Source organism: Cucurbita pepo, chromosome 1 (assembly GCF_057944985.1).
Source record: "Cucurbita pepo subsp. pepo isolate OVF chromosome 1, ASM5794498v1, whole genome shotgun sequence".
NCBI lineage: Eukaryota > Viridiplantae > Streptophyta > Magnoliopsida > Cucurbitales > Cucurbitaceae > Cucurbita > Cucurbita pepo.
In genome coordinates, this window is record NC_141798.1 from 8900785 (window position 1) to 8923323 (window position 22539).

The window sequence follows — 22539 nt, forward strand, 5'->3', positions numbered from 1 at the left end:
TTTGATACATGTTATAGTAGACCAGCGACTAGAGCTCAACCTCATATTTTGCCTTTAAGCAGATAAAACGTACATGTTTGTAAGAGCTTCAATGACCTTCCACTTCGTCAGGTTATATCCCTCAATGAAGGAGGTTCAGAGGAAGAGCAAGAGAGCTGCGTATGTGTGAATCCCGAAACATCAGCCAAGGATGAAGGAGTACTTTTGTAAAGCTATTCGGCACGCCTGACCAGATAAATTCTTCAGTTGTCAGCATATGAATAGTGGACTTGCTGTCTAGCCCTCTCTGTTTGACTCATACGATGGACCTGCCAAATCTTGTTCAGTTTCAGTTTCAACACGACCCTTAAGTTACAGGTAACAGAATTGGTTGTAGTTTAATTCATTAAATTATCAAATAGATATGAGATTTTCAATAGAATACTATAGTGTATATTATTGTCCTTGTGAAAGAGGAGAGCAGGGCGGTTATACCTTGGGAAAGAATTCATTGGTTAGTTTAGCATAGCTCAATAGCTCAATTGGTCAGTGTATTAGTCATAGTAGCTTTTCAAAAATAGTAAGTTTGAATCTTTCACTACTCGTGTTGGAATTGTTATACTAAGAAACTGAAGAAAAAAAGGAACTAATTTGATCGTGAGATATGCATATTAGTAGAAATTTTAAAAATTAAATAATAGCATAAACAATTCAACCACCTGTTGTCATCCTTATCCCTAAGCCTAAGCTAAATAAGAATTAAAAGTCTAAAATACGTTCACACTGCTTTCCCATGCTTTGTACGTCGAAACCAGAGAACCCAATGATTTCCGACCCACAATATGCTAACTAAAATGGCAGTTCCAATTACACCCATCCATGAAATCCAAGCCCACTTAGGAATCAAATTTTCTGCTGCACTGCTGACATAAAATTCTCCCATCTTATGCAGAAAGACAGGCGCGAAGCCCCCTCTGAGAATGCTGTAAAAGGTGAAGAAATATGGAGACACGAAGTCCTGAAACTTAGCGGCGGCCTGCACATCAGCCCTTCTGTAACCCGCTAGGGTCCAAACATTCTGGCACCCACTGCTGAACTCCGCGAGCACCAAAAGCACCAGAATGGGCAGAGCACCACGACGAACCAAGTAATGGCATGTAGCGAACACGTAAAGCACTGCCAGATGATGACATATAAAGACGAAATCTCGTGGATAAAACAGTATGTAGTGAAGAAGATCCATCAAGAAATAAGCCATGCTGTACTCGAGGACAAGGCCCTGGTATTTGGTATTGAGAGCGGCGAAATCAGCCATGTTTGGAGCTTGGAGAATTGCAATGATGGCCATGATGACGACGGGACTGCCATGGGCGAGTGATATGAAGCAGCTTGAGGCCTCTATCCTGTGCTTGGGCTCCCAGTTCTGGAGCACAACCAAGTAAGCGAATACATATACAAATAGAAACATGAAGAAGAACAACAACAAGGCCAATGATGATGAGTTCTCGGGCATTTGAAACTCCATCGAGATCGATACTCGAACTGCAAAAAGCTCTGCCAATGACTGAGGAGAAACAAAAAAGAAAGTGGGTATAAATTCTGATGGGTAGAGAAGTCATGCTTTTAAATGGAATATTCCAAGGCTTTCAAGTGGAGGGAATTGGCCTCTACAAGTCGGGTCTTCCTTTTCTTCTTATACCACTTCTTCAAATTAAAGCAACCTCTCCACTGGCTTGGCTGTGCGGCGGGGCTGGCGGCGGGGCAGACTTAATAGCTGCAACCGATAACCAAATCCTGTGTGGATTAGGCCTTATTATCGAGTCCTATGTGGATTAGGCTTTTTAAGTTTCGTGCACGATTAATTATCTTAATTAAGTATCTGTGTTATTTATTCGAATTTCAAATTTGTGTTTAATTGGTGGAAATTAGATAAACGTTAAAATTTTGACTCAGTCTTTGGATGCCTAGTATCACACCCATTAAGGAAATAAAAATAATCTTAAATTTTTAATTTTTTTTTTTCATTCCAATCAAATATATTTACTTTTAGAACATTATATTATGATTTGTGTGTAACTTTTGTTATTTGGTCTCTCAGTTTATTTAATAGAATGTTGACTTGGTCGTTATATTGATATAGAAGAGACACAATATTAATTGTATTCGGTTACTTGTCTAGTGGTTGCTAATGTTGCAACTTGATTAATCTAAGCATAGGATGATTTAATTAATATTTTGTTAGGTTAAAAGTCAAGTTAGGGATCATTTAGAAAAATTTAGAGATTAAAATATCCATTTTAAAACTTTAGGGACTAAAATTAAATATATTTTAATTATTGAACTACATCTTCGTTCTTTAATATTTTTTTATTTCACAAAGTGTTTTAGAATTATTATTATTATTTTTAATTCGAAGAGAATTTGAACCTTTAATTTTCTTATCAGCGGTGAAAAATATTTTTAAATGTCGATATAACTTAATAATAAGATTAAATTTGGATTAAAATTTCTGTTAGCTTTGAGATTTAATAAATAATTAAATATTTAATTTTGTATCTGTTGGTAAATTTGAAAATAAAAAATAGTAATAATTATAATTAAAAAAAACTTTGGGATAAAAAGAGCATATTCGAGGGAACGGCATATTCAATATTTGGGTTTGGAGAGAGATTGGAGATCCAAATGGAACGGGTAAGAGAGAGAAAGAGCGGAAAAGCGTTGGTTGAATAAGAACATAGAAAAAAGAACCCACCAAATCGAAGCTGCCCTATTTCCAACTAACCATTTCTCTCTGTAATTACAACAAAATCCCAAGAACAATCCCGTTCTTTCTGTAATAACAACAAGAATTTGAATTTGCCCACCAGAATTGAGAACAATTTCGTCTGCGAAGCCGATTGAATCGAGGAATGGGTCATGTGACGGCTTCTTCAGGTTCGTCGATCAACGGGCCACCTTCTAGGGCTCCTTCCTCCCTTTCATCTACGGCTTTTACGAATTTCCCTCTCATTTCTGCTCTCATTTCCTTCGCGGTTGCCCAGTTCATCAAGTTCTTCACCTCCTGGTATTTTCTCATTTCCTTCGGATCTGATTCAATTCTTAGGTTTTCACTGCATATGAATATCGTACGAGCGTTCTTGTTTGTTAGTGATAACCGATGTTCCCATGAAATCTGGATTCTGTTTTTCTTCCTCAAGACTTGATCACGGCATTGAAGAACCAATCAATTTCTTGTTACATTTCAGGTATAAGGAACGACGATGGGATTTTAAGAGACTAATTGGATCGGGGGGAATGCCTTCATCTCATTCTTCCACTGTTTCTGCTCTTGCTGTAGCCATTGGCCTCCAAGAAGGCTTTGGAGCATCAGTCTTTGCTGTTGCATTGATCTTAGCATGTATTGTATGGTCTCTTTATTCATTTTATGCCTACCATTCTGATTCAAGTTGTTGTAAATTTCCTGGAACGATTCTAAGAAAAAAAAAAAAATGGTGGCAGGTAATGTACGATGCAACTGGTGTGAGATTACATGCTGGACGCCAAGCAGAGGTTATATGCTTCTTTGTTCTATACCTGTAACAGCTTGCCCAACCCCACCCACAGCTAAAAGATATTGTCCTCTTTTGGCTTTTACTTTTGGGCTCTCCTCAGTATTTTTAAAATGACATTATAAACAATGTTTCGTTCCCCTCTCCAACCGACGTGGGATCTCACAATCCACTCCCCCTTTGAGGCCCAGTGTCCTCACTTATACTCGTTTCCCTCTCCAATCAATGTGGGATCTCACAATACACCCCCTTCAAGGCCCAGTGTTCTTGTTGGCACTCGTTCCCTTCTCCAATCGATGTGGGGTTCTCACAATACACCCATCTTCGAGGCCCAGTATCCTTGCTGACACTTGTTTCCCTCGCCAATCGACGTTGGATCTCACGATACTCCCAAGAAAATGACTCTTCCTCCTTTTCTTTTTCCTTTTCTACTCAATTGCTTTTATTTGGACATTACTGTTATATCTTAAAGCTTTATCTTTTCTATTGACTGTTTAATATACTCTAACTAGTTTTATTTTTTTAGGTTTTGAATCAAATAGTTTATGAACTTCCTGCTGAACATCCTTTGGCTGAGAGCAGACCATTGCGAGAACTTCTTGGCCACACCCCTCCCCAGGTTTCCATTATGATGACACTGTACAGTAATTGATTCTTGTCTATGAAAGTGACATGTTAATGAAATATCATTTTTATTTCACTGCAAATTCAGGCTTCCATGACCTTCATATGCATGTTGAAGACTATGAAATTAGCTTTGTGATAAAATGGGAGATTGTTAGTTTTTACTATCACTTTTGGTATATTGTGGAACTGGAAATGATGTGGACACATGGAGTGCCCTATGAATAACTGATTTTTTGAATGCTTTCTCAATGTGTTGGCACCTTCTGGTTTCAAAGAGCAGCTAAAACAAGTAAAGGATATTCATTTGTAGCTTTTTTACGTTATCTACAAAAGAAGTCAGGATTCCAATGAATTGCCTTAAAGTATAGTATGAGAATAGCATATTCAGGATTCACTTTCATTGAAGAAAGATTTGAGGCCATTCTTTCTAACGTTGTGGCTACATTCTATTTGATTCCAACAGGTTGTAGCTGGAGGATTGCTTGGTATTGTCACCTCTTCAATTGGCCATTTGATGATCATAATGACTAGGCCTTGATCATTGTGCTGAAGAAGATCGAGCGGATAACCAGGTGTTGCTCTGATCTCATCATTTTAATGAAGGCTGTTTGATGGAAACTTGAGTATGAAATTATTCTTGTGAATATGGTCTGCACATAACCTTTGATCAATGAGATATTTCAGAATCATTGTTTGATTGATTGATTGCTGTATTTAGTGCAATAGGAAGGACCAATAAGCTGCAGCGACATCTGCAGTATATCAGAAAACAAACATATAGCTCTTAGCACTTAAGTTTTAGATAACTCTAATACCATTTGCTTCGACTCAATTCTGATTCATGTAGTCTTCCAACTTTGTGGTTACTACTCAACTAATTCTGGATGAAAAGGGAGAAGGCTATTTTCTACTGCAATGTTCAAGAAAAAATTCATTTCTGTGGCTGTCATTAGCCTTCTCAATATCACTTCTCAGTTCCCACAATAACATAATGCATGATTATATTATTACTTTATTGATAGAAAGTCCATTTATGACTAGCTAATTTTCTCCGACTTCACTTGTCGAGTCGTACAAATCTTGTATAGTGCCCCCTTCTATTCGGCCTTTCTTTACTGTGTGAAAGGTCTTAGGGTCTTGAGATATATGACCATTCTAGGCAGGTCACAATAAGTCGATGATATACTAATCATATCCTACTGCATTTAATTGAAATTCAAGCTTTTTGGTCTATTAGTGCCACAATTGTGGAAGTGATCGTTCACAATAGTATGTATATTTAAGAATGATATCACGCCTACAAATCGTATTACTAATGATCTTTATTGTTAAAGTTAAGTGCTACAATGTTGAACTTTATGAAGAGTAGAGTACATTTCATTCTGCAACGATTCCCAAGTTCCCAATAAACTACGGCAATGGTAAAAGGTACTGCACTTTCTATGCACTTTCTATGAGAAACCTCAAGTAAAACCCCCTAAAGAATAGAAAATAATAATCAAAACATATGACTTCAAAAGAGTAGTGAAAACTCTTCTCAGTTCTGTGCATGGATCCCCAGAAATATTAGACTTAACTCTCCAAGCAATATGCTCCATCGGGCCGAACTAGGATCGCTCCTTTGTCGGTCATCTGACAGACGTTCCACCATGATGGTGATGTTCATAATTGCTGAGTTTCTTGAACATCAATGAAGTTCTTCATTGCTGCTTGACTCAATACTGATGATATCAGCAGACCATAAAATGCATACCATAACAGAAGTTTTGAATTCCTTCACTACCTTGAGAGCAGCATGCAGGAAATCTTCATAAGAAAACGACACAATTGGTCAATTCTGATACAGTAGGGAGTACGAGGGAATTGGTCAATTGAAATGCCACAACAAAAAAATACATACTCTTGATATCACTTGTTGTACCTTAATATCACAATCTAAATGTTCTACCCAAATGCCACAATTAAAATGTTTTGATACTCAATTGTTGTAGCGGAAGCGGAAGCAATATCGATCGCACTCACGCACCCACAAATAAAAATTAAACAAAGTGATACAAAGATTTACGGGATTGGAGAGAAGAAATTCTCCTCCATGCAAGTGGTAGCCAATCTCTCACACTACAAAGTCTCTTTGACAATGACTTCACGTCTCAAAATAATGTTTATACTAGAGAAATGTTTAATTCTAGTATATGAACCAAATAAATGAAAATATGTGATAGAATGGGAGTTAATAACCAAAATAAAATATTCACGTCCGACCGGATGCAATGCATATTTGGGCTTTCAGTTTCCGAACAAAGCCCATTACCTATATGATCCATTTCTGGTCCGGCCCAATTCCCTTAAGCTCAGAAAAGTGACAATAATACGACGTGGCATCATTTGATTCGCTCTTATTCCCATAAAAGATCTAGTTAAATCATAATTTTATAAATTCTTAATCCAGAAAGTTACAAAAAGAAATGTACGGCTCAGATCTCATAAGTTTGGCCCATCACGGCCATGTGAAAGGGTCAGAAACTCCCCCCACCACCTCATTAAACTTCAATTATCAAATTTCACTCTTCTGAACAACTGACACGTTCTCAATCTCCACCGTCCACGTGTCAACCATATTTCCATCTTCTGCTAGTAACCGTTAGGACAACCGTATATAAAAATTCCATTGATTTCCACAAAAATATTTTATTAATTTTTTTTTTTTTTTTTATTTTTACCATATTTTCCATTGATCCATACAGTTTTTTTTTTTTTTAATACCTTCAATGGGGATCTCAAAACATTATCTTCTTCAACTTCAACTCTGCAACTTCCCGAACTTCCATGGCTTTTGAGAAATCGCTCTCTCTATTTGCTTTCTTTAGTTATACAAACTCACCTGACATTATTGCCATTTGAAGCTTTACTCCATTTTTGAAGCTTCAATTTTCAGTACCCATTCTGTATCTAGTCCTCTGCCCCTTTTGCTCTGTTTCTTCACTATATGGGGAAAGAAAATGGATCTCAAATTAGGGTTTAGATCTAAGCAGAAGATCGGAACCTGTGCAGATTTTGCAGAAGTTTTCTAGATTAGAAGTGCAGTTAGCTAAGAAAAGAGACCGATGATGAAGCCTGTTGAGGATAAAATCTGCTACAATCAGGAGCCAATTCGGGAGTTCTCGGGCAGCGCAATAAGCTTCGAGTTTCAGAAAGGAAATGGAGGCAAACGAGCTTCACATCACCGTACAGCGTTAGGAAAACCAACGCCATCGAAATGGGACGACGCCCAAAAATGGCTTGTTGGATTATCAAAAGGGGGAGAAAAGAATCCAGTGAAAACCACGCCGAGAAACTCGAACGCCGACGATTTGAGGCTTATAGCTCCGGTGCCACAGAAGGAGCAGGACTATTCGAGCAACGATGAAGAAGAAGAAGAACAGCAACGCGGATGCTCCGTTTCTGCAATGGCGAATCCATACGAAGAAGAAACGAAAAAGGTCGATTATGAGGATTCAATTTGGCGAATAAATAAACAGATTGCGAATCCAGCGCCGCCGGGCTTAAGGTCCATATGCGTGAGGGATATGGGAACAGAGATGACTCCGATTGCGAGCCAAGAACCTTCGAGAACAGCGACGCCGATTCGAGCCACTACACCGGCAGTGCGTAGCCCTATATCATCCGGATCGTCAACTCCAGCGAGTTACGATCGAGTGAAGCAAGCTACTGCAATCTCTCAATCGAGGATTCAATCCAGTGATGGCAGAGAGGAATCGAACGCAAATCAAAGTCGAGAAGAATCGAATGCCGGAAAATTAGTTGAGCATAATCGGGATTCTTATGAATCGAAGAAGATGAACTCGCTAGAAACTCGAGCAATGGCTTGGGACGAAGCGGAACGAGCCAAATACATGGCCAGGTAATCTTCCTCCACGATTCTCATCCGCCGAGAAATCTTCAATCAAATTAAACTAAAAATTTGGTCCTAGAATCTTACATATTATCATCTACACTCCCATCCATTCAAACATCCAACAATGGCAGATTTAAGCGCGAAGAAGTGAAGATACAAGCGTGGGAAAACCACGAGAAACGAAAAGCAGAAACGGAGATGAGAAAAATGGAGGTAACTAAGCGCAAAAACTCCATAAATCGGTGATAGAAATAATGAATGAATTTGAATGTGGAAACAAAATTTACCGATGACAGGTGAAAGCGGAGAGAATGAAGAGTCGAGCGGAGGAGAAGCTGAGGAATAAGCTTGCGGCCACGAGAAGAATGGCGGAGGAGAAGCGAGCAAATGCAGAGGCCAAACTGAACGAAAAGGCCGTAAAGACTTCGGAGAAAGCTGATTATGTGAGGCGCACTGGTCATTTGCCTTCTTCCTTCTCCTTCAAGCTACCTTCTCTCTGTTGGTAGCAGCACTCACCACTGAGTAGTCGCCGCCTGCTGTATCTAGCCCTCGCCCTCGCCCCACCTAGCCCTGCTTATTAAAGCCGACCAAACTGAACTAATAAGAACCGAACCGAACTGAACCAATTGAGTGTACGTATTATTGGTTCGATAAAAAAAAAAAAAAAAAAAACCGAATGGTTAGATTAGATTGTTTGTTGAGCCCAAGATCGACCCAACAAAATTGGTGTCACATCCCTAGTTTATATAATATGTGGGGTTAGGAAAAAATGTATCTTATGAATAATTAAAACATTATATTCTTAATCGAAAGATTAGAGCATTAAATTCTTACTATCTTAGTACAATTGGTAATGGTGGCGGTGGCGTGCGTTTATGAAAGTTAAGGCATAAAGTACTAGAAAAATAAAACCTCGCTAGCCTATCATCGTTCGAAATTAGAATCCATTGACCTTTTGCCACTTTGAACTTCAGAAAGAACATAAAGCCCTCCCTTTGTTGATGTCTGCCTGAGGTCTACCTTTTGCTAAGCCCTTGCCATGTGTTATCGACCTTGGAACCTAACAAATTAGCTACCACCCCAACTTTATCGCTATTGTAATTCATGTGATAAGAGTGGGTTTACAAGTTCTGAAAGCTAGGTAGCAGAAGTGTATACAAATTGTGTTGGAAAATCCTTTTTGATCAATCCAAAATTACGAGTTAGTTGGGTTGATGATCTCAGCACCTCGAATAGAGTTTATAACATATTCCTGTTCAATTGGAATGATTGTCGAATTATATTTTTAACTATTTAAAAAATGATATTTATTTACAATACATATTACATTAATAACTATAAATATTAAACATTTATCCGTCACAACAGAATCGCTCACATCAGTTACAGATCTTAAATATTATTAATTTTATTAAAGGTAAGGTAGGGTTGAATTATGTTCTAATTCAATTTTTCAATATTACAAAAATTCAACTCAATATAGGGAAAAAAAACTAACAAATTGGATGATCCAAAAAATTTAATCAACTCGACCAGAATGATTTTGGGTTGGATTATAAATTTATTTAAATTGAGTTCCGTTCAAATAATGAAAATTTTATGAATTAAATTAGTTAAAATATCTCCTAAAATTATATCATACAGAGTCGAACGAATTCGAATTTAATATTAATTACGAAGATATATATTTATACTGATACAATTACACATACCTATATTTACCTTATTTTATTTTTATTTAATTTCATAATTATTTTTTTATTATTTATTTTCCCTCCAACCAGTCAAAATATTTCTCAACTATTTATAAGTTAATTTTCTAAAATATAAGTTATAAATTTTAATTAAGCGTTTGAAAATAATTTAAAAAATGTATCGTTTTTATTTCGGAAAACAAATTTTCGCGGCTAAATTTCATGAAATGAATTTACATTTGAAATCCGATTTCGTAGATCCATTAATAAATTAGTAATATATAATAAATTAGTAATATATAATAAATTAATAATATATAATAAATTAATAATATATAATAAATTAATAATATATAATAAATGAAGCCACCAAATGCACTGAACCAGACCGTCCATGTGGTTACGTGTATTGTATACTCCGAATCACAACTTTCCCCATTTCTCCATCTGACTCCATGGTCGTTTCGTCTTCGATTGACTAGGGTTCTCTGCGCGTCCATCTAGGACTTCGCTCGCTTGCAGGATTTCTCTTCGATTGATTCCGCTGTTCATCCAATACGACTGTCCAGATTAGAGGTTGAGGCTAGGGTTCAATAGCCTCTAGGTCAATTTTTAGTTCGCGCAATCGATTTGAAGGGTATATTTCTCAACCTCGAATCGCTCTTCGACTTTTCGTTTATACTGCGAGATTCGTTGAAAATTTTACGAGTCTTTTATGGGGTTTACTTCGTTTTTTGTTCACTTCGCGATCTGAAATTTTTTTGGTTTTAGGGTTTCGACTCGTATTTTTTCTGGCCGGTTTCTGGATATTCTTATTGAAAAAATTGGGGATTTAGGGTTTTCTTTGGGAACGATCGGGGTGGGGTTTGGTATTTCGATGGCAGCGGGGAGAATGGGGGGTTATCGCGACTATGATATGAAGGACCGGGATTCTAGTGTTGACGTTGTGAATGGGAAAGAAGGATATGAACGGGGGCGGAGCGGTAACCCTGAAAACAATAAGAGTCGAGGTCGGGATGTTAGAGACAGAATTAGGGTCAGGCAAAAGGACATCAGAGAGAGGGAAGTGGGTAATGGTAATCTACGATCTTCGAGTAGAAGTGACTCTGGCAGCAGCGGTGGTGGTATTGTTTCTCACGGAGTGAAGCAAAAGGTTTTGCTTGTCAGGACAATGGATAGGGAGCCGGGCGAGTTATCCAGTGAGAGTGGATCCGATGATGCCACTGAGTCCGGATTGCCATTTAAAATTAACGAGTCTGCAAAGGTGGTGGAGAATGGGATTCGTTCTCCACCAGAGAAGAAGAGGAAGTTCTCACCAATAGTTTGGGACAGAGACGAAAAGGAAAAGACTGTTTCCACAAGAAATAAGGTCGCCACGGCTGTGGCAGCTTCACCTCTGCCGTCACCGAAGGAGAAGAGGGAATCTCCTAATGCAATGTTGGATACTCTTGATGCCATACCTGCTGAGGCTGGTAGGATTAGTGATCCTGAGTACTTGCTACCTTCCTCTCTTGTTGAACCTTCTGTTGGGGGCAATGGATCAGATGAATTCCCCGCAAGTGGTTCACCAATGATGCCTTCTTCTGATTCACTTAGGAAACCATGGCAGGCTGATCCTGAAGCAGAAAATTTTGGGGATGATGATTATGTTCCAACAAGAAACATTTCATCCTCGAGATGGGCTGCTGGTAATAACTCTCCTGGTGATGAAGGTGAAATTTTAGACGAAGAAATGCCTAAAAGACGGAAGACAACACCAATTTCTGAGTCATTGGAAGGCATCAGAGTACAAAGAAAATCATTAACTCCAGAGATTGGGGAGATAATGAGACAAGGCTCTGAAGCAGGGACAAGATCATCTGAATCGACAGAACGTGGTGATCGGTCTCGATCATCAAGTGCGAATCATTACCTTGGTAATGATTCTGAGAAAGATGAAGGCACGGATCTTGGTGATGAAATTCGTAGAATGGATACTAGCAGTAGCCGGTTAGATACTGATTCTGAGGATGAGACAGAAGCTCCCGAGGAAGCAGAGCCTAGTGTCCCTCCTCCCCAACGAAGTGTAAATATGCTTCAAGGCTGTAGAAGTGTTGATGAATTTGAAAGATTGAACAAGATTGACGAAGGAACTTATGGTGTTGTATATAGAGCTAGAGACAAAAAGTCGGGGGAAATAGTTGCATTGAAGAAGGTGAAAATGGAAAAGGAACGAGAAGGTTTTCCCATGACTTCTTTGAGGGAAATAAACATTCTCCTGTCTTTTCATCACCCTTCAATTGTTGATGTAAAAGAAGTGGTGGTGGGCAGTAGTCTTGATAGCATTTTTATGGTAATGGAGTACATGGAGCATGATCTAAAAGCACTCATGGAGACAATAAAACAGCCATATAGTCAAAGTGAAGTAAAATGTCTGATGCTTCAGTTACTGGAGGGTGTTAAATACCTTCACGATAATTGGGTGCTTCACAGGGACTTAAAGACATCAAATTTACTTTTGAATAATCAGGGAGAATTGAAGATCTGCGATTTTGGACTAGCTCGGCAATATGGGAGCCCCTTGAAAACATATACACATATGGTTGTTACTCTTTGGTACAGGTTAGTTGCATTTTTCTTGCATTCATGACTATTCTAATATCAACTCTCCTATTCTCTTTTATACCATTGGAGGCATTTATATACCCGAGTATGTTAGAGATGTATGGCACAAGGCTTGTGAAAGTTTGCTGTCCGGTAAACAAAAGAATGCTTTATGTTTTATTTTTTTAACTTGTTCATGCATATTGTCAGGGCACCTGAACTTCTATTGGGAACAAAACAGTATTCAACAGCTATTGACATGTGGTCGTTAGGTTGTATTATGGCTGAACTATTATCAAAGCAACCACTGTTTAATGGAAAAACTGAAGTTGATCAGCTTGACAAGGTAAAATTATATATTATATTACAGCGAATGCACATTCTAGATAGTTGCTATGCTTGCAAGCTTATGCCCTTACCTTGAACCTTGCAGATATTTCGAACCCTAGGCACACCCAATGAAGCTATTTGGCCTGGGTTTTCCAAACTTCCAGGAGTAAGGGTCAACTTTGTTAAGCACCAGTAAGTATTGTTGATGTTACTTAATCTGTGTTTATTTATCACATTTTTCTTATTTTTTTTCCACTGTTTTCCCAGGCTTCCAGCTTTGGGTGATTCTGGTCTGGCTATCTGGCCTCATTTGGGGACCTTCCAGTTACTTTTCTTTCATAGTACGTTTTAACCACGGACATGTTCCTTTCAGGTACAACTTATTGCGTAAGAAATTCCCGGCGACATCATTTACCGGTTCGCCAGTTCTTTCTGATTCAGGATTTGATTTGTTGAACAAACTTCTAACTTACGATCCTGAGAAGGTAATTATCTGATCAGCTGCTCGTGATTTCCTCATCCAATTTCGTTATTTACTAAGATTTGTTGTCTTAATGCAGAGAATTACAGCTGAGGCCGCTCTTAATCATGAATGGTTCTCAGAAGTTCCTCTTCCAAAGTCAAAAGAGTTCATGCCTACTTTTCCTGCTCAACATGCTCAGGACAGGTATGACAACTGTTAGACTTATGAGTTTGTGGTTTAACTTCTTGTCAAACTTAATCTAAACAATAGACATGTTAATTTACATCTCTGTAGGCGTTTGCGGAGAGTGATGAAGAGTCCAGACCCCTTAGAAGAACAACGCAGAAAGGAGTTGCAGCAAGGGGAATTGGGAACATCTGGTTTGTTTGGCTAAGAGAATGGATCTGGTAATTTGGCTCAGGCTGCCTGAAGTTATTTTTCTGATCACTCTTGACCATTGGACCTGATTAAGGTTAGGGAAGAGGGCTGTGAATTGTGTTTGACAGATGATTGCCAGTGCTATTTTAGCAGGGCATTCACGGTTATTTGGTTCAAGATATGTATTTTTTTTTTTTTTTCCTTCTGTCAAGAAGATCAATTGCAGCTTAACGTCAATTCTTCTCCTCTGGTCATCATATAGAAAATGCTTCATTGACACGGCTTGCATGGCAAGGTGTGGAACATTGTTTTCTTGAAAAAATCAGATTCAGCAGAAACTAATTGTGTAACATATTCCTATTGAAAATTAGGCTGTTGGCCATAAATTTTATTTGCAATATTAAATTTCCTTGGATTTTTACTGCCTACATAGTTCAAATTTATCTCCTTTTAATATTTGAATTGTGTTTGCAAGAGATGGTTGGTGGGAAGGGGAGGGCGGTCTTTGCTTCTCGTTGGTGAAGAATTTGACCGTTACGATAGTTTTTCAAAGGTAATTAATTAATTGCAAAAGCCTTACAAGGATGAGGATTATGTTTTGAAGCTTTCTTTATCAGTATCTTGTTGTGTGCATGTTTTTGGAAAATTCATCTTGTAGTGTTGGGTCATTTCAACTACAGTGCTTAGGCTAAATTGTTCGATCAACCAAGTAGGCCTTTCTTTTTAAGCCTGGTTTATTTTGTTCTCCCCCCATTGGTTTATTTTATCTGGGTTCTATAGCTAGGACTGTTGATAGTTTTAGAAGAAATCCCTGAATGGCTCCAACTTTTTTTTATGGAGATGTTCTTACAAAATATAATTAGTGCTTGGTTATTGGTGATTTAAGTGACGATTCCTCTGGGTATGTTAAAGTTCTAATTATTGGTGGTGCCAATGGAGGAAAATTTCAATGCTAAAAGAAAGCCATTGAAGATCATGTATCAATCTATCTGTGGCACCAAGCTACCCATCATCTTCTAGCCACCAAATTATTGATCTAAAGCTACCAATCGTTATCATTGAAATTCTTAACAGTTTGCTTTTTGAAAAGAAAAAAAAAATGGCTCCCCTGGATGGATAAACAGAGAAATTTTATTCGGCCAAAAGCCTGTATGCTCTGAGATGTTTCATCTGTTAGTGCAGGGACAAGATGGTATGTTGTATAATCTTTACTACTAGTCAAGAAATAGATTTTTGTATATGATCTGCATGGGAGTTGCTGTTGCATACTGCCTCTTGATGTAAGTAATTATTTGGTTGTGGCCACATGGATACAACAAGCTTCAAGTTGTTTTTTGGGTGTTGAAAGATTAGTATGCATTAGCTTGTTGAGAAGTATCACCATTCTTCAAAGAAATGTGTAAAATGGATTGACTGTTGTCACTTGTTATTCTCTTTTAATCAGTGTAGAAGATTCCATCTTTTGTCAGTCCCCGTGATTTTTCTGCAAATGTCACTGCAGTATCAAAGCTAGCAGCAGGTTCAGGTTGAGGAGCTTACCTGCATTGCTCTTGAAGTTAGTAACTTAGTTGTTGATTCGCACACTTGAGGTACTAAATGCAAAGTTTGTTTTTGTTTGCATGTTTTTCAAGTTCCTAAATATTTTCTCGACAGTTCTCTTCTTTGAAGTGCTGTTTGGAAGAGGTTATTTGGATCTGTAATACTGAAAAGTATGGCTAACCAGACTATTAAGCTTACTGTGCTGTTTGAAGAGGTTATATTTTGCCTTATTTCAACCTAAGTTTGATGGTTTTCTCACAAGCAAGCATGTTAGCCGTTGGCTTATAAGTGTTGAAATTTGCCATGGCTGTCTGCCTTAGTTAAGATCATTATATAGCCGGACGTCAGGGGTGGAAAATTGGATTTAGACTTACCCCAACCAAACTTTTGGCTTTACAGACCCGTCTCTGGTGTGGTAAAAAAAAGAAAATTACTGACTGGTTATATAATGTTGCTGGGGAATGCATATTGTTTGTTATGGTAAATTGATCATTGATCTGATGCTATAGATTAAGGCTTTATTAAAATGATTTGTAGCTTATGGATTTGTTCCCCTGAGTTACTATTGCTACAACTTCTGTATTCAGTATTTTCACTTTCCTTCTAAGTTCTAACACCAACACGAAGGCACCCATGAATACTTTCCGAAGGACCAATCTACGATCCTATGTTTGGTGTAAAGAAAACGCTATCCCAATCTACAATGGAAGAGGTTTCTTATATAGATTATGGAATCTTAGTCTATTCGCGTTGTTTTGTTCAGTAAATTGATGTATTGATGAAGTTCGTGAATGACACACGAATTGCATATGCTATCTTATTTTCGTAAACATAATTGGTCGTCTCAATGAGCCACTGCCTTCTTTGAGAAACTAAATTGATATTAAGAGAATAAATTTAGAATTTATCCTTAAATGTAAGTCTCTTTTTAAAACATATTCTATAGAGTATTATTATTATTAGTATTATGGGCATCAGTATTATTATGTTCTTCTGTCCCTTTCTTTAGTAGTCCAAGAAACTCTAACCCCGTGATGGTCGGTTTTCTTGTCCGATTCACTGTCACAACTCAAATTAAACACAACTTCATTGTGTTGTATTTTTTGGAAGACAGAAAATAAAAAAATAAAAAATTATCAAAATGAATTAGTGAATTGATCTTGAAATCAATGATTTTGGAAGCATTTTGTGCGTTTTTTTTACCTTTAGTTCCATGTTATGATCTCCATTTGTCTTCATGGCTTGGCTTTGCAGCGAAGGATGGTGGGGTGAAATGACTCCTGTTAATAAGAGATTCTTTGTCTTACTAATTCACCTCTCACCTGAAAGTTTCAAAACAAGATAGAACATTTATTATCTTCTAACTATGGAGATAAAGGTTTAATGGCGTGTAAATCCTCCTCTTATTATCATTATGTTACTCTCAATCTACAAATTTATAATGAACCTAAATATCTCTGAATTCCAAGCACCATAGGGAAGCATATAGTTGGATAAACAAAACCCAGATCATAAATCTGAATACTCTTCTTAGATAGATATGCTGTTGGGGATTCCACGACCAGTCACCCCTGGACCAGATGTGGGGAGAAGTAGCTCATATGGAGGAACACCTGCACCACTTCTGTTTTTAAGACGGGCATCCTTGTTTCTACTGTTTATAATCTCTTCAATCTCCTCCAATCTTGATGAGAACTTGGTAAATAACCCCAACACCCTTTTGTCGTCGATCCAGTGGCTGTGTATTTGGTTCACTTGACCCAAGTACTCCTCATCTGGTGAATGAGTTGACAATGTGTCCTGAACTGCCATCACTTTTGTTGCTTGAAGTTTAGTTGGCAAAGAAGATAGGAAACTACGTTGGGGGTTGGCGATAAAATTCTCATAATCGGGATCGCCCTCCTGTGGTATGAGCTTTCGCATTAGCGTCGGACGATTCGGCACGTAACTTCCGAAAGGGTACTGCCCAAAGTTTATTGCAGCATGCTGTCCAGATGCCACCCAAATTAATGTTGTGAGTATGCCGGATAGGTCCTCTTTAGTACTGAGTTTAGGCCACCAAGGTTCATTTCGTTTCTCAGGATGGCCTTTGTTCTTAATCTCACTCCACCAAGCTTGGAGTTCAACATCGTTTGTGACGGAATTTGGCTCCGAGTAGAAGTGTTCAACATAGGATTCTACCCATTCTTTTATGGCTGACCATACGAGGAGACCATCTGCTGCATATGGATAATCTTCAATTACAAGTCTCACACCATTTGGCATTGCAGGATCCTCCACAGCCATACCCCTAAAAGTTTTAAGCCCAGCTTAAATTATTCAGTGGCTTACAAGAGACAATAGGGAAATAACGAAGAGATACATGACCATCATCATCAATCTAGCCTATTGAGTCTTGTTGGGACTTAGGATTGTGGGTGCTTAAAACAAATGTCATGCTCATAAACGTGAATTTAACCTTTACCTTCTAATAAGATCAGCCGGTAATGCTTCCATGTCAAATCGCCACATGTTCTTGTATGCTGCAGAGCTTAGCTCCATGGAATACTTACCCCCAAGGAAACTGGCCTCAATAATTCCCCCACCATTTATAAGATTTTGACGAGCCAACGCATTAATTTCCAGTGTGTAGCGCATATGAGGATGAAGCAGCTTGTAAATAGGGTGCATGGAACTCAGTTGCCTATGAGTTGCAATTATATAAGGCTCCATGCTTGCGTGAGTCCTTAACCTGGATGATGCAGATCAAAAACTCATTAAAATACTGGTGAAGTTCGTAATCAGAACAAGTCGCAATATAAAACTCATACGTAGGTATGAACAAAAAGAATGCATAAAATACCAATGATTCACAAGTTGATGGATTCCGGCGTCAACAGAGCACACATGAGCTTTTGCTAGCTTCCAAATCCAATGGGTTGTAGCATCATGGCCATGAGTGTACACATGTTTATTGGTTTTTGAGTAAGGTGTTGGAGGCAGTGTGAGCTCAATTGCGATAGGCCTCAAGATACCAGTCTGGGAATAGAAGAACACTGTTCTAGAGGCATAGACTTTTCTCCCTGGCAATGCGTTGATCTTCTTGATAAATGGCAAAAGAATGTCATGATAATCAAGTACAAATAATCTCTTTTCTTCTATAGCCTGTATTAAAGAATAAGAGGAAAGTTACAATTATGTAAGGATAGCTGTTCATTGACTGCAACAAAATGCAGATAGCAATACCTGTTCTAAACTCATGCCATTGTAAAGCTCCTTCTCTATCAATTCTTTTGTAATGGCTGATTCTGGAGGCCCATAAACATTAGGGTCAAGTTTGCTTCGGATTGGAAATTCCTAAGATGTACACCTCATAATCAATAACAACTTAAAAGATTTGTTTTGTACAACAAAAAGCCTAAAAAATCCTCCATACCCTCAAACACTCGATGTTTACTGGGTTGACACCAGCCAGAGTCTGTCGTGCAAACTCGTTGTCCCTCAGCCAAGAAAATCTATCACCTGCAAGTTCAAAGCCAGAAGAACATTCAAAGTTCTAGTTGGATAGTATCAGTAATTTCAAGATTGTTGACAGTACATATAAGGGAAAACCGAGTGTACTTTTTATCACAGCTGGGATCTCATACTTCAACAATGTCTGACCAGCGTTAACAACTTGCTTCATAATATTGCTAAGAAACAACTTTTGAGAGTTCTCTTGGTGGTTTTCATCGTTCAAGACAACGCCATCGATATACAACTTATCAATTTCTGAAAAACACTTAAAGGATATGTCTGATTTTGACAATGTAGCTGCAATAGAAGGTACAAGATTGTGGACCAGAGCCTTCAATCTCCCAGCAGAGAATGTATTTTGCTTTATTTCCTCAAAAGTTTCATCCCGTGGAACATAAACTGGATGTGGCTTTTCAATTCTTCTCTCAGTAAGCGGATCTATTTGGAAGCCAATTCATGAAAATACAAAATTTGAATTCTGCAGTTAGAGAATTATCCTGAACTCCATAAACTAAAAAGTACCCAATCATACCTGAAGAACTTGGAGGCCGACCAGTTCTACAGCGGCGAGGATAAGGCCTATTTTCAACACCCAGAACAGGCCTAGCAAGATCTTTGCTCTTATCAGGATTACCCAAATCGTTGTAAACATCATAGTCATAAATTCTATCGTACGGCTTCCTTTCACCTCGTCCATTGCCCCGAATGCTCGACAAGTCTTTGCTGCGAAGATCACGAAGGCCCGGCGGCGTTTGTGATGGCAAGTAGGCCTGTCAAATAGCAGTATGATTCAATTTGCGGCTCATGAATAGGGCAGTTCAAATTCAACAAAATCAGAAGTACAAAGGAATTGATAATCGAAATAAAAACTTGGATTGTACGTGATTTTTGAAGATAATTCTACTATCCGAATTATCATTCCGTGAATGAATCCAGGTGTTCGCCGGAAAGTAAATGGGATCAACATCAAAGCCATGAACTACAACTTCCATGAGATAGAACTCTTTCGCGTGAAGATTGGTGATAAGAACAGCCCCAAGACTGCCGAAGTCACGCGGCACAGTGAAATTAGCAGCGTAGTCCAAAACGTGAACACCGTTGGCAGGTTTCGGCAACCATCCTTTCACAGAAGATTCTATGCTCCTTGTCGAATTGGTTTCTGCACCACAGCAAAGCGAAAATTATGAGGAAACTCAGTCGATCATGTTCATAAATGAGAATTCAAATCAAAGAAAAATGTTGCGGAAGGATCGACCGGAAGACACAAAAATGGCGCCATAAATTAGAGAAACAATCATATCAAATGCTAATCCGAGCCAACAGAGATGAACAAATTTCAGCTATTGTTAACTGAAAAAAATTCTAACAAACAAAAATTTATTCGGTTTTTTAAAAATCAACCTACATTTTTTATTTTGATTCTCAAAATGATTTGGAAAACAAAAATTAAATCTGAATAAAATATTGCCCTATAAAGTTTTGTTCATACCGATTTTTCTTGCTCTTACCTTTGCTTTATAAAAAGTTCCCATAAGAAGTTAATTTTGGCCTTTTTCATTGGCTTTTGTTTCCTGTAGAGTATTAAATCAAAATATTATATTTAAAATATCTGATTTAAAAACATTAAATATACAACAGAAAAGAACTAGATGCAAGTCAAGAAATCAAAAGACAAAAAGCAGAACACAAAAATTCCAAACAATTTCAGAAAATTAAAAAAAAAAAAAAAATCACTTTCTTAAACGTATTATGGATCAAAATATTGGATCAAGAGGCCTTGATCGAATCTCGAATTCAAATGAGGATATATTTTTTGAGACAATATTGTGGATCAAAGTATATTTTCATTGTAGAGATAAACCACACGTTTATGAACAAGATTAGTCATAACAGAATCCTTTTTAGAGAAAATAATAAATAAAAACTCATAAAACCAAGAGGAAGATCAATTAGAGAAAACTGAATAGTTGATTCATGACGAGCACAAACCAGGATCGATTTCTTCACTGATTAGACGAATCAATATTCCTTGGCCAATCCCATTGATAAAATACTCCCACTGATCATCGATCTTCTCTGTCAACTTCTCCTTCATCTTCTTCCTGATCTTTATCATCGCCCTGACTTCGATTCCTCCAGAAAAAGAAGAAGAAATCTTAGACTCATTGCCATCTCTTTTCTTCGATGGAGAAGCAGCTTCCACAGTTTTCTTCAGGCTGCTTATCACCGGTCCAGCCGATCCATTCCCGCCGAACAAAGATCTACATCGCGAATCCCTAGCTTTCCGAACACGGAACTTGCTCCTCGCGCCGGAGACCGCGAAAAATCGCAGTCTGGAAGACTCTAAGTCTTTCTGTAAGTATAAATGATTGCTCGTCGAAACTGTAAACATTTGTATGGCGACGGAGACACGACGGAGAAGGCGACGGCGAACTCGACTGGCGAAGAAAATGGAGAATAAAGATGGGGGACTGAAGCGATCAGTGCAATACTGAAGAGAAATGCATTATTGTTGACTGCCTAGTTCGTAATTCGTGAGCTCTGCTATACCTGTCCCCGAATGAGCGCGTGAAGTCACGCTGAATAATTGGGCGAATTGAACCAATAGAACGCGGCTTTTAAGCGCGTGTTTCCACGTTCGAGAGCTCAAAAAAAAAACGATAGTACCGAGCGTGCCAACCAAGCGTGCGAAAAATATATTTTGAAGTCAACATTTTTTCAATATTTTATTCTTAATTGTAATCTTTAAACTTATCTAGTCTCATTTATTTAATTGAATGGGTTTTTTAATTAACTTTTATATATATTAATTATCAAAAGTTGTTGAAATCAAATTTAACTATAATATATATTTTTTATTACTATAAGTGAATTTTCAGCTTATTTTCTCTTTCTATTTTTGTCTAACATATTTAGGAAATAAATGATAATAATGATTTTAATAGCATATAACCCGGTTAGAAAGAATTGACAAATAGTCACATCTAGTATAATATATTTTGAGACATGATTTTGGTGGGTGATCATGTGACATATATTAACAAAAACAAAAAATAGTAAATGTCTATCTAACATGAAAACATGTAAATGGGTTCGAAACAGACATGCGATCATCGATAACACGTCCAAAACAAGTATGACCAGGACATCTGACATATGGCCACAAGCAATACGCCTTGGACAAGCATGATTGTGGCACATCCAATAGGTCGTGCATCAAATCCATCAAAAACCCACCCATACTAGAAATTAACCCAAAAATATTTTTCACTTCTTGGTGGCCTCCTCCAACAGCCGTCGAATACTGTTATCTACAATCATTAGATTCCACCGCTTATTGGAGACCGCTGCCAATTCATGCCACCTCTTATCGACAACCATTTAGTTGATTGGTTCAAATCCACTACTAACTATTTTAGCTTGTTACATATCGTCGTCAGCCTCACGGTTTTAGAATGCATTTGTTAAGGAGAGGTTTCCACACCCTTACAATAAACGATTCGTTTCCCTCACCAATCGATGTGGAATCTCACAATCCACTTCTATTGGAGCCCAACGTCCTCTCTGACACATCGTCCGATATCTGGATTTGATATCATTTATAACAATCCAAGCTCACCACTTATATAGATACCCAGTGAGATTCACCCTCATCAAGGACCTGGTGTTCTGGCAAACCACCCGATTTGGCTCTCATACTATTTGTAACAATCCAAATCCACTGCTGCGTCCTCACTAGCACATCGCCTCGGGCTCTCATACCATTTGTAACAATCCAATCCCAATATACCCAGATCCATCCCCCTTGAGTGCTCATCGTCCTCCTCATTGGCACACCGCCCGTGGCTCTAATATCATTTGTAAAAGCTCAAACTCACCGCTAGTAAATATTTGTCCGCTTTAGCATGTTTCATTAACGAGCCTACTATGAAGAGAGCCTAGCCCTACTTTGACTAGTGTCTCGCACCGTCCGAACACTGACTCTAATACCCACTGCTACCAAATATT

General features: G+C 38.1%; 4 protein-coding genes and 1 pseudogene across 6 annotated transcripts; 3 read left to right on the plus strand and 2 right to left on the minus strand.

The window, feature by feature from the left end:
- Nucleotides 1-626: 626 nt before the first annotated feature.
- On the minus strand, nt 627-1535 carry LOC111811888 (TLC domain-containing protein At5g14285 pseudogene; annotated as a pseudogene).
- A 1089-nt stretch (nt 1536-2624) lies between these two features.
- Nucleotides 2625-4996, plus strand: LOC111811897 (uncharacterized). Of its 2 annotated transcripts, none has more exons than XM_023698960.2 (5): nt 2625-3043; nt 3225-3381; nt 3478-3528; nt 4054-4166; nt 4618-4996. In XM_023698960.2, the coding sequence occupies exons 1-5, from the start codon at nt 2889-2891 to the stop codon at nt 4622-4624; spliced, it is 483 nt and encodes a 160-aa protein (XP_023554728.1). In that variant the 5' UTR covers nt 2625-2888; the 3' UTR covers nt 4625-4996. The 2 variants fall into 2 exon arrangements, with proteins under 2 accessions (XP_023554728.1, XP_023554720.1); XM_023698952.2 differs by having other exon boundaries at nt 2626-3043; nt 4054-4146.
- Nucleotides 4997-6884: 1888 nt separating this feature from the next.
- Nucleotides 6885-8880, plus strand: LOC111811882 (Remorin family protein). The gene is made up of 3 exons (XM_023698928.2): nt 6885-8055; nt 8181-8262; nt 8346-8880. Exons 1-3 carry the CDS (start codon nt 7259-7261, stop codon nt 8553-8555), a joined length of 1089 nt encoding a protein of 362 aa, XP_023554696.2. The 5' UTR covers nt 6885-7258; the 3' UTR covers nt 8556-8880.
- A 1239-nt stretch (nt 8881-10119) lies between these two features.
- Nucleotides 10120-13925, plus strand: LOC111811862 (cyclin-dependent kinase G-2). 2 transcript variants are annotated; one of them, XM_023698913.2, is made up of 7 exons: nt 10120-10380; nt 10515-12344; nt 12537-12672; nt 12760-12848; nt 13030-13141; nt 13217-13323; nt 13414-13925. In XM_023698913.2, the coding sequence occupies exons 2-7, from the start codon at nt 10621-10623 to the stop codon at nt 13511-13513; spliced, it is 2268 nt and encodes a 755-aa protein (XP_023554681.2). In that variant the 5' UTR covers nt 10120-10380; nt 10515-10620; the 3' UTR covers nt 13514-13925. The 2 variants fall into 2 exon arrangements, with proteins under 2 accessions (XP_023554681.2, XP_086980938.1); XM_087124812.1 differs by lacking the exons at nt 13217-13323; nt 13414-13925 and adding an exon at nt 12924-12946.
- Nucleotides 13926-16415: 2490 nt separating this feature from the next.
- Nucleotides 16416-21054, minus strand: LOX6 (PLAT/LH2 domain-containing lipoxygenase family protein). Its single transcript, XM_023684909.2, has 9 exons — nt 20521-21054; nt 19413-19690; nt 19064-19301; nt 18637-18969; nt 18452-18537; nt 18262-18372; nt 17879-18180; nt 17501-17767; nt 16416-17326 (listed from the first exon to the last, which is right to left on the minus strand). Exons 1-9 carry the CDS (start codon nt 20921-20923, stop codon nt 16567-16569), a joined length of 2778 nt encoding a protein of 925 aa, XP_023540677.2. The 5' UTR covers nt 20924-21054; the 3' UTR covers nt 16416-16566.
- Nucleotides 21055-22539: the final 1485 nt, after the last annotated feature.